The sequence below is a fragment of the Enhydra lutris genome, unplaced genomic scaffold, assembly GCF_002288905.1.
Source record: "Enhydra lutris kenyoni isolate GAN:26980312 unplaced genomic scaffold, ASM228890v2 scaffoldscaffold26, whole genome shotgun sequence".
NCBI lineage: Eukaryota > Metazoa > Chordata > Mammalia > Carnivora > Mustelidae > Enhydra > Enhydra lutris.
In genome coordinates this window covers 23,050,482-23,062,100 of record NW_019154110.1, presented here as the reverse complement: position 1 = coordinate 23,062,100, position 11,619 = coordinate 23,050,482, and the positions used below count along the sequence as shown (strand labels likewise).

The 11,619-nt window shown below is 47.5% G+C and overlaps 1 protein-coding gene across 1 annotated transcript in view; it reads right to left on the bottom strand.

The window, feature by feature from the left end:
* Positions 1–3,292, bottom strand: part of LOC111151823 (src kinase associated phosphoprotein 1) — a 278,085-nt gene extending 274,793 nt beyond the window's left edge. Inside the window, exon 1 of the mRNA XM_022510039.1 lies at positions 3,123–3,292. Within this exon, the coding sequence (XP_022365747.1) occupies positions 3,123–3,168 (46 nt within the window). The 5' untranslated portion in view covers positions 3,169–3,292. The remainder of the gene's footprint in view (positions 1–3,122) is intronic.
* Positions 3,293–11,619: the final 8,327 nt, after the last annotated feature.

Sequence of the window (11,619 nt, the reverse complement as noted above, 5' to 3'; positions counted from 1 at the left end):
CTGCTTCCTCCTCTCTTTCTCTCTCTGCCTGCCTCTCTGCCTACTTGTGATCTCTGTCTGTCAAATAAATAAACAAAATCTTTAAAAAAATTAAAAATTAAAAAAATAAAAAAATAGAAAATGGATTATATATTATTAGTCTTAAAAATATGGACACTTGGGGCACCTGGGTGGCTCAGTGGGTTAAGCCTCTGCCTTCGGCTCAGGTCATGATCTCAGGGTCCTGGGATCGAGTCCCGCAGCAGGCTCTCTGCTCAGCGGGGAGCCTGCTTCCCCCTCTCTGCCTCTCTGCCTACTTGTGATCTCTCTCTCTCTCTCTCAAATAAATAAACAAACAAATCTTAAAAAAAAAAAAATATATATATATATATATGGACACTTTCCAAGCCACTATATATAGATCCTTCACGTTCTTTTTAATGACTGTGAAATATTCCAAAAGATGGATAATTCATTCATACCATCACACTGCCTTTCCCAACACATGGACAGTTAAGATGGATCCTTGTACATACACTTCGTGTCCTTTAATTTCAGTAACACGGATTCCCAGAAAGTTTCTGGGTCAAATGAAACATTTTCAAATATTTAAAATTTTCTCCTTAAACAAAATTAATTTTAGACCTTCAACATTTCTGTTCCCTTCTTCATTATGCAAAATTTTGGCATAAACCTTTCATAATGCTTTGCATATTTTATTTTTAAAAGCACACATATTATGTCAAAAAACGTCCCTGTCATTTATGCTCGTGTAGTTATAAATAAATAAATGCTTAAGTTATGGCTATGATGGCCAGCGTTAAATCACTGTGCAAATGCTTCTGCCTTGGTTTATGAAAGTAGTAATTCATTGTGGAAACTCCACCCCCACAGCCATGTGGGCAGCCCTGAAGTAGCAGCTCCCTCACCCTGTGACTCTCTCCACTGAGTGACAATACAGAGATCAGGACCTACATATTTTCTAATTGTCAACAGTTAACCTTAAAAAGTGTGTGTGGTGGGGAGACAAGTACACAGCAACAGACGATAAATTGAAAGCCATTATGGGTTTCCAATATCCACAAATTATTTGTAGTATAATGAATAATTCTGCTGGTCTACAGCAGAGACAATCTTTCATAAAAAAACAAAACAGAACAAAAAAAAATCTAAAACCAATGTGCTGCTATGATTACATGAACCTTTTAAAAACATAGTCCTCAAACATTTTTCAATAGAATTATTGGTTGGAATCACTTTATCTTCTCTCCCCCCTTTCAGATTCAGATTCTGATCGCAAACTGTAAAAAAAAAAAAGCCTTAAAGAAATGCATTGACCAATGAAGCTCCTTAAAATTTAATCTCAGACTCCCCTATAGATTCTAAAGACCCAAGCACCAACAGAGATTGTTAAGACGCAGCAAGTTTGACACAGAAGTATGTGACATGCAATTAATCTCCATTCATACCCTGCTCTACTTGTCAGCAAACAAAGGTTCTGCTTTAGAAGGAGATCTGAAGACTTCAATTAAAAACAGTCAGCTAACAAGAAAATAATCTAAGCTAAAGGAAGGTGGCAGGTGCAGAAATGAGTTGTTTACCAAAGTGTCAGTTTTGAACAATAAAGAACAGCACATCAAAAATGTTAAAGGAGTGGATTTCACTGCAAACCTCTGAAAATAAAGAGGAATTTACTACTAAGGCTCCACACAAAACAGAAGTACAGGTTAACAAGCTTGTAAAATGGTTCTCTCTCATCAAATGACAGATACCAATAAAAAGAATCACTTTACATTTTTAAGTGCAAGGGCAGAATTACACTTTTTGACACAGTTCCTTCTCTCCCAGAACCCACCACACTTACAGCCTCTCTCTCTACGTTCAATATCCAATATTGAACCAATGGCAGAGGGAAAGACTGGATCGCTTCTTCTCAGATACCCAGACGACGCTTTTTTTACCCTACAAATACTTTTCTAACTCTGAAAGTTTAGATTTACTCAGGTCATAAGTGAAGTGGATTTTGGAAACTTCACCTCAGAAGAAATACCTAGTTGACAGCTTTTACATAGAAACAATCCAGAATGGAAACAGTGCTACAGAGATCAAAAGGACTGCCAAATATTTGATTAGGAGGCATTTATAGCAAGATAACAGGGTAATGGAGATATAAAACCAATTAAATTGAGAGAAACCGAGGGAAAAAAAAAATACTCCTTGCCAAAAGTCTGACCTGCCCAAAGCAGGCCATCTGTTAAATATGTGTCAAAAATGTCACTTGGATGCCAAAAGGCTTAATTCAGAGTAGTTTCCTCCTGGGACCTGTATGCAAGCACGGATTCCAGGCCTCTGTCCTTCCAGGAAGGTCAGTTACAGGAAAGCAAGTTACTTTCGCTGGAAAAAAAAGTGTGAATGGAGCAGGCCATATCGCCCATTAGCAAAAAGTCTCTTTCCAGCGTTAGAAGGATCTGTGGAGTGTAGCTGAGAATGGCCTTAACTCTTACAGGGACTGCTTAGGCACCACAGTTTGAAGGTAAATACACCAGGAGGGGGCATTTCTAGAAAAGTTAGAAACGTACCTCCCTGGGTGGACAGCAAGACCCCCTGAAGTCTGCAGTTGGCAAAGGGAGGCACGGGCTTTCCGCGCGGACAGAACCCACACTAACCCCCAGGCCTTGGCCCACCGCATCCCACAAGCCCCTCACAGCCCCCTGAGAGCCTCAGGAGCTCTGAGCAGGAAGCTGGGGGGCTTCGGGGCTGGGGAGGGAGGGAGGCGAAACCCCACAGTCGCGGGGGGCTGTCGGGAGGAGAAAGGGTTGGGCCACAGACCACGCAAGGTGACATGGAGGGGCCCCCAAGAACCTGGCCGGAGGTGACATGGAAAGGTGGCGAGGCCTCGAGGCAAAAGAAAATGTGGAACTGAGGGGAGTGAGTGGGACCCTGGGAGGGCAGGATGGAAATCGGGCTGTGAAGAGTGGAAGGCTCTAGAAGTCTTGAGGTTCTAGAAGGTGGTGGGTGATGGAGCTGCAAAGAGAGGCCGGTCTTGGGAGCCCCTGGCGTCTCGGGGTTGAGCCTCCAGCTCTGCTCCCGAGGGACTTCCCAGGGGGCCGGGAGGGGGGCCTGGGGCTGGGCCAGGGCGTTACCTTCCATGAGCCAACGGATCTCCTCAGGGAGGGCGACGGCCTGCATTTGGCCGGGCGGTGGGGAGGCCGGTGTGTGAGGCGGGAGAGGGGCGTGAAGGCCTGGTGCCAGGGCCGGCGGGCTGGCAGGCGGCTGTCGCCTGGCGGAGCACCTGTACCTCTGTCGCCGCCGCTCCTGCGGCGGCTGCCGGGCCTGTCCGCAGGGCGGGGCCGCGGGCCCGGGGCGCGCTCAGGAAGTGGCGCGCGCGGCGGGCGGGGGGCACGCCCCGGGCGGTGGGGAGGGGGCGAACACCTGTGCGCGGGTGCACGCGCCACTCCCGCGGCGCCCTCAGGTGGGAGGACTGGAAGGTGGGGCGCGCCGCCCAGGCAAACCCCCCACCAGAACAAAAAACTAAACGCGGCGCAAAGGAACTTCAACTCCTGGGACGCTTTCTGTCCTCAGCACGGGGCAGTTGGCCTCCGGGGACGGGTTTAATAGCCACGGTGGTGCCCGAGATGGGGCGCAAAGAGGCAGAATCCGAGGAGATTCGTCCCCGCCAAGCCCAGCAGCCGGCAGTTCCCGATCTCGCACGTCCACGCCCAGAAAACCGGACAGAACGTTCACTGTCTTCTTCCGCAAACCAGTTGGCTCAAAGGAATGGCCGTTCGTCCCAATAAATGATATGAAGCCACCAACGTTGGGGAGAAGCTGAGCGGCCTGGATACAGGGAGCCAGCGTCCCTTCCTCACAAAAGCTGAAAGGATGTGAGGAAAGGAAGGAGTAACCTGGGGAGAAGGCCGAGGGAGAGGGGAACCAAGCCTTTACCCTCTAACAGCTGACAGAGGCGGGAAAGTGAAGGACAAGATCACAGGAAAATGTCCTCCTCCCCTTATCCAAACTACAGTAGGGGTCGGCGTCCTGATTGTGATAAGGGTACTGTCATACCGCCAGATGTTACAATTGGGGGAAACTGAGCAAGGGGTAGAGAGGATCACTGTATCATTTCTTTTAACTTCTGGGGATCTCAATGATCTCAAAATAGTTTCATGGGACTTTTTTAAGCACAATAAACCAAGTGCCATGAAGGTGTAAAGTGCCATGAGCCGTAAAGGGAGGGAGACAAATATAAAAAGGAGGAAAGTGTGGGTGCGTGTGTGTTTAATGTGCATATGGCATTCAAGATGGGCTCTGAATACACCAGACTTCGAAGGGGCACAAGGGCTTTCCAGGTGGAGCCACCAGAGTAAACAAAGGGGGAAAAACCTTCTCCTTGAGGAACAGCTAACAACGCTTTTGCTGTATGGTGCAGGGAAATTCTGGTTGTTAAGAAAACTTGAAGTTTTATTGTGAAGGTTTATGAAAGCGCAAGGATTTTGAACTCAACTGCCTGTGTACTGGGGAGACAATGAAAAATTTTGAGCTGGCGAGAGACCTGTGTAGTGTGTGATATTGCCCATCTTGCTTTATCTTTACCGTTTTACTTTTTTATAAAAAAGGTAGCTTCTAGTCTCAGAGTCAGCCTACTGAATAGTGGGAAGGATTGGAAGCAGTAAGGGAGAGAACCCAGGGAAGATGGGTGAGGTGGTCTTTATGGCAGCCTCAGGGAAAATCATGGTGGAACCATGGATATGAGGATGGGAGCCCCAAGGAGAAACTGTCCATAATGACATGACGTAGCACTGCCTGCCTCCTGGCATAGTTTCCCAAGGTTGGGGGTTTGATCCTTTAAGGGGTGCAGTGGTTTTGAGTCATCTTTACACGTCCACATCCTGCAGTCTAAAGAGGGATGGTCCCTTGGTTTCAGGATCACATGACCCACCTACAAGTTGCAGCAAATTGGGCTGGGGGTGAAGGGACAGGGGCTGGCAAGTCTCTGGGGACTCTGGCTGCTGCTGCTCTTTCTTGCTCTGGAAATTTAACAATAGGCTGGCTTTTCTAGGCTGCTAGGGCATTTTTATCAATTGCTCCTTCTATAAAATTGTAACTGCTCTGGAATCATTTTTGAGTACTTATGATGTGTTAAAAAGCAAGGGAGGAGAGATCCAAGCTCTCTGTACTAGCATTGTAATTTTTCTATAAATCTGAAACTGTCCTTAAAAAAGCAAAGGAAACAAAGTCCCTCCTATGGGTAACCTCAGCACTTTGCCTTGCTTTCCCTCTCAGCAGTGGGAGGAAATTTGATAACACCCCCCACACACCTTCGTCAAGGATATTTGTCAAATGCTAATATAGGCCACAAGCTAATGAGTTGTTGGCGAAGAGCAGTGAACCTGGGTAATCTTACGTTCTCTTAGGCCTCACTGCCTGCAAAGCTTACTTCTACCAAAGGAAGCAGCAGAAACTGGAGGCATAGGTATTCTACATCCGTTCTGGGTCTCAGACAGGGGGAGAGGGAGGTGCAGAATTGGGTAGCGTGCAGGGGTGACTGGCAGGTTGCAATACGGCGTTGTCATGTTGTATCAAGTTTCCTCATTGCAGACAGAAACCTGCCTCCACACATGAGCGCGGCCCCTCCTTAATCATCTGAGGACCCTGGTTCAGCAGTCAGCCTCACTCCTAATGACATTCTGTTAAATGGACAAATTCCTTTGAAGCCTTGTCCTTCTTTGAAATCCAATTTCGCAAGAAGCCAAATCTGATTGGGGGTAGCCATGGAAACCACACTGAGGAGCCTTCGAGAAGGTGGAGAGAGGCAAGGCAAAATGTGACAGTCAAGAGTCCTTTACTGCTCTGTCGGAAATATCAAAGGGATCTGGAGAGGTTGGCAGCCGGTGAGTCCCTGCCCGGGTCCTGTGCTGTGTGGCTGGGTACCATGTGGCTGTCATGGAAGTAAGCAGCCAGCTGTCTCCGAGCACAGGCAGGGGGATGGAGCAGAATACACAAATCCCAGATCTGTCTGCCTCTCTCTTCTTCCCCTCCCCCAGCCCCAATTCCAGCAAGATCACAGCATCCCCTTCGAAGCTGCCCGCCCCTTAAAGGCAAACAACAAAAGAATGACAAGGGCAAAAAACAACACCCCCCCCCCCCCCACAGATAAGAGGTCCTTTGGAGCAGAGGCCACGAAATTAATCTTAAATTCCTTGTAATTAGATAAGATAAGGGTGTCTAAAGAGATGCAGAGCAGCCAGGAATGGAGTCTAGCAGCACAACACTGCAGAAAATACACCACCCAGTCCACTGGGGCCCCTCACACCCCGTCAACAGACAGAAGACACAGAAAACAACCGGGCCCAGGCCAGCCTCTGGGCTGCTTGGAGATGTCGTCTCCATGTTCTCATGCCAGGTGGGCACTCGCTAAATACGCAGCTGTGGGGTGTCCAGGGGGCTCAATCAGGAAGAAACAAAAGCATCTGGCACCCAGAATGGCATGGGGTGGCAACAATTGCAAGCAAAGCAGGAGCTGGCTGGCATCGCCCCTCCCTGGGTGAGATGGATCTGGAGAGGAGACCGCGGAGGGCAGGCTCTCGGACTTTATTCTGGGCAGATTATTGATCCCTGGGTGCTGGGTCACGACACGCGGCCGAGCTGACGTCTGCCCTGTGGATGTGCGGCTGCTGCATCTCAGCCCCTCGGTCCCAACCCCATCAAGCGGGTTTATTGACTCTTTCATTGACGATGCTGAGGCCTAATGAGGACAAGAGCTGCACACTTCATTAAGGGCTGTGGAAGGAGAGATGATGTATCCCCCCCCTCGCCACAACCCTCCACCCGGTGCCAAGAACCAGGCTCACTGTGTGCTTTGCGAGGCCCCGCAAACCCAGCCTCATGCCGCCCCTGCAGGAAAGGAGACAGATGCGAGATGCGCTCGTGGGCTCATCACTTCAGTGGCCTTAAAATCCGGGGTGTCTACAACTCGTCGGAAACCCTGCTCTTAGTCATTAGCCAACCTTTTGAATCGGGAGGGTCCTGTCCACACACTCACACAAACGCACTTGGCTGGTCTCCCTGTCCAGTTCACACTCCTAGATCCACGGTGCTGATACATACGACAAAATAAGCAGGTCCTCACATCAGGGAATAGGCTGGGAGCAGCTTCTCAATGAGGTACAGGCTCAAAACAGAACAAGGGACTATTAAAACTCAAAGCTATGTTCATGGTAATCCAGTTCATAAACCCAGTGCTCTGCCCATGGCCGCTCAGCTCACCAGGGGCCGTGCTGGTGTTAGAATCTGGGTCCTCTCGCACTGGTTCAAAACTCTTGTAGAATTGAATGCCTGAGATAGATAATTACAGCCCAGGGATGACAAGGAAGTCATTGGGAAGCCGCCATTGTTGGGCTCCCTCCATCTAAAGAGTAACATTTCTTTCTTTGTTCTTTATCTCATCTTTCTATCACTCCCACCCCCATTATTTTTCCCCATATTCCCTAATCACTTTGTGTGTGTGTGTATCTTCTTTGCCCATCCCTTAGACCATATTAGACATCCCCCGTGGGCACTGCTGAGCCCAGAAGAAACCCTAAAGACCAAAGAGGTTGCTGACTCTGACATTCTCTGTCTTTGATTGGCTCTCTTGGGAATCTGAAGTGGAGGGGGGCACCCGGAATGTGTCAGCTGCAGCCACACGAGGCTATGCACTCCCTGAGTGAGATGTGAGAACCGTCTACGGGCTTAATCTGCATGGGAGGCAGGTGGGGCCGTGGCCAATTGTATATGCTAGATGTTTGCAGCCATGAGAACTTTGGGAAATTATACAGAAGCGTAACCATTTCTTTGGGGGTGATTAAGGAGATTTCAGGTAAATCACAGAGGGATAGCAATTTTTTAAAGTTGAGAAGGCTTCCTTTCATCTGTTATTTCAAAGGGTGAAAGTTTACGCCCTCTAAGCCCCTTCCTTTATTTCTGGCCTTTCTTCTCCCTCACTTTACTACAGGTCTGAGGAGTCAAGGTAAGGGTAGAGGGATGCAAGGTGAGAGAAGGGGAAGTTATTTAGAATCTGATAGCAAAGCTCTGGCCTGCAGGGCCCCCGGCGCATACATGCTGTGGAAGAATAACACACACTAACAGGAGGTGATGTGATCTGACTGGAATCACCATGAGTCACAAATACTGACAGAAGCACCACGTAGAGTCAGAGACAAGGCAGCAATGGTGGATTATCTCAGTGTCAGAAAGTGGGTAGAAATACCTTTCCCCATGGACATCCTATATGGAATGGCCTTTAGATCCCCAAAATGTGTTTTTTCCTTGCTCTCAGAATTGTATCCGTGTCCATTCTAGTTTTTTTCCCTTTCTAAAGGTCTGTTTCCAAACATCCCTGGGCTTCCCTCCCTGGCAGCATTTCCTGATAGCGTAAACCGCACTCTCTTTCATATACAAGACTGAGTGCTTAGTTCTTACTCTGTTGCTTTCAGGCTTTCCTTTTCCTTCTCTTCTAGAAGATGCATGTCTGTTCTCTCATTCTTCCACGAGAATTCATGATCCCACCCTCTCCTTCTCCCCTGTTAGAGCTTCAATCTCACATCCTTTCTCATCTTCAGTCTTTCCCGTCTGTCTGCTCACATTCTTGGTCTCCTCTATCCTAAAAACAAAACCAAAACAAAGAAAAACCTGCCTTCGACCCTGCTACTTTCTCTAAGTCTTTTCTTCTCCTTCCTTTCCCCCTTCAGAGCTCCCATCCTGTCTCCTCACCTGACTATCTTTACACCGTTGAGGTGACTCACTCCCGAGGTCATCAACGCTTCTCAGCTGCTCTTGGTCATTACCCAGCCTCTCCCTGAGGCTTTGAGTGGCATTGGCCACTTGCTCTTGCTTTAAGGAGCCACAGCTTCCCTGGCCCTGCACTATCCTGGTCTTTCCATTCTTCTTAACAATTGTTGCCCAGCCTCCTTCTCTGGCTCCCTTCATTCCCCAGAGGTTTGCACCTGCCTTTCTCCTCTCCTTCTTCCTCTTGGTTTTCTCCTTGCTCTCCGAGCCCCCCGTGGTTTCATTCTCCCACCACCTTCACTTTTCCCTTCATGCTCATTACTTCTCTAATTTATACCTCTGTCCCACTTTCCACCTGGACATCTGAGCAGTTCTGCCAATTTATTATTTCCCTTTCTCCTTCATCCTTAGAATGGCAGCAAAGCTCAGTAAAAAGCTTACGAATGACAAAGACCTGTATCCCAATTCTGGCTCAGCCACCTACGAGCTCTAAGACTCTGGGCAAAGCTCCACGATCGTCAGCTTCCTCATTTGTAAACTGGAAATTATAATCCCTACCTTGCAGGGTAATTGTGAGGCTTAAATAGGATGACCTATGCGTGTGATATATGGTATAATCAAATAAATTGTAACAATTAGAAAGAATTGCTGTAATCTAAGGTGGTAATCTAAGCACAAAATGGAAAACCTTTCTTCATCCTCATTTCAAACAGCCACCAAGCCTGTCGTTCTTAACCTTCTCACGAGTGCTTTTGAATTCTTATCCTCTTTTGCATCCTGATGTCCCCACTGGTTGGTTTCTCATTATCTTTGTTGAGAAGTGATATTGAAATAGCTTCTAATCCAGCTCCTGGCACCCAATCTCCGCACCCATCATCCAAGTTCCAGAATACACTTCCCAAAGCACGATCTTGACCCCACCGAAGAGGTGATAGAGTACAATGGCCTTAGAGTCAGAGAGTTCCGAGCTCATCTGCTACCCGCCGACTGTGACCTTGAGTGAACTACTTATCGACTCCGTGCCTCGATTTCCTCATCTGCAAAATGGCAATGTTAAAAGTATTTTCAAGGTTTTTGTGAGGAGTCAAAGAACAAATACATATCATGTTTATATCTATCTGCAACACGGCAAGCGCTTCATATATGTTAGCTCTGGTTATTACTTCTGCGTTCCCTCCAACAATCAGCACCTGAGAGGTGTTCAATAAGTATGTATATACTGAATCATCCATAATCTCTCACCTGATGTCCTTGCTCACTGAAGACATTTGAGGAGTGATTGGCCAAGAAATGGATGTCACTGGTCTCCGAGGATGAGAGTTTTTCCTCTTTCTGAAGCTAACTTGCTTTCAAAGAGATGGAAAGAGGGGTCTTGACTTCCTTCACACCAGGCCCTAACACACTGGGATAATCAGCCTGCAAATTCTCCCTGTTCACGTCCAAAAATTTCCTCCCAGCCCCATCTGTTCTGGAATACTGGCAGTGTTCTCCAAACCACATGGGGAAAATACTCGTCTGGAAGGCATGAGATATTTACTCCTCTTTTCACTCATTGTGGCAGAAACCAAGTTTCTATTATAAACACAAGCCCCAGAAAGGACCAGTCAGAAGGCAGATTACATCCCCCTAGCAGAGTCAGTAAGCTCTTTATCCTGGAGGCCTGCCAACACGGCTAACTCTTCACAAAGGGGTGGGCATCGTGGTGACAGAGTGGGGTGACAGACTAGGGATAAAGCAAACAAGAAAGACAAAAAGGAAAATGGTGAACGAGAAGCTGAATGAAAAAAAAAAATGAAGAGATAGAGAAATAAGAAGAAAACCTAAGGAAAAAAAAAATAAAGAGATTCCCATACTCTGGGGGATTGGAAACTAAATCAAACGGATTCGCTCCATTTCCCGAGTTGTAATTTCAGGATATTCCATGTTCCACCCCCAAGGACACCAAGAAGCTGTAAATTCCTAAAGAAAAGTGCATTTTTGGCGATTCCAACCATTATTATCTGCTGCTGTACTTTTTAGCATATGCACGATCAACACAATGACATGTCTTATTGAGTAATATGTGATATTCTGTATCATGAGGCCACTGATGCAGAATTCCCCTTTCCAGAGCTCAATATTCCAATCAAAGCCTGTTGCATCACATCATTGAGGCCATCCACTTAATGACAAGTTGTAAGATGTATATTGCAGAATATTCATGTTCATTTTATGCTCACAGTGCTTAAAATCTCCTCTAAACAGCCTCTGCTCCCAGCCTATTAAGTTGCCTGTGTTATCTACACTCCATTCAATGGTGTGGAAATAATTGTCTCGAGACTAAAGGAAAAAAAAAAAATGGATGGTCACGAGCCGAGTCAGCACTTGTGTTCTCTTCTTAGTCTGTTGAATCAGGTGTTATTTACCTCTCCCAACACCTGGGACTCCTGATAAGTCACTCTCCTGGTAGCTCTTTCCAGGACAGTGCTGTGGGGTCCACAGAAGAAGCAGGGATCCTTCATAAACCGTATTGTTATCAGCACAATTCACACAGCTACCAGATGTGCAAAATCGAAACCACCAAGGGCCCTCAGGCAGAGGGGGCTTTCCCCAGCTCCATCTGGCCACTCTGAGAGCCAGAGAAGGTAGAAGAGGAGGAAGGGCTCCCCTCAACACTGGGGCTCCTGTGCCTCTGAGAAGGTGTTTGTCTTCTGATGAAGTTGGGGTGCTTTTTGGTTCTCTCTCTTCTGCTCTCCCAGCACCTCCAGCCCAGACCCCGCCTCCTTGCAAACCTGGCTCTCAGAGACCAGGTGGGCTCGTTTCTCCATCTCTTCCCCTTCCTCTTATCTCTGGGCTGAAGCACCAGCACTCAGGCTCGGGAAGGAGAGCAATTGC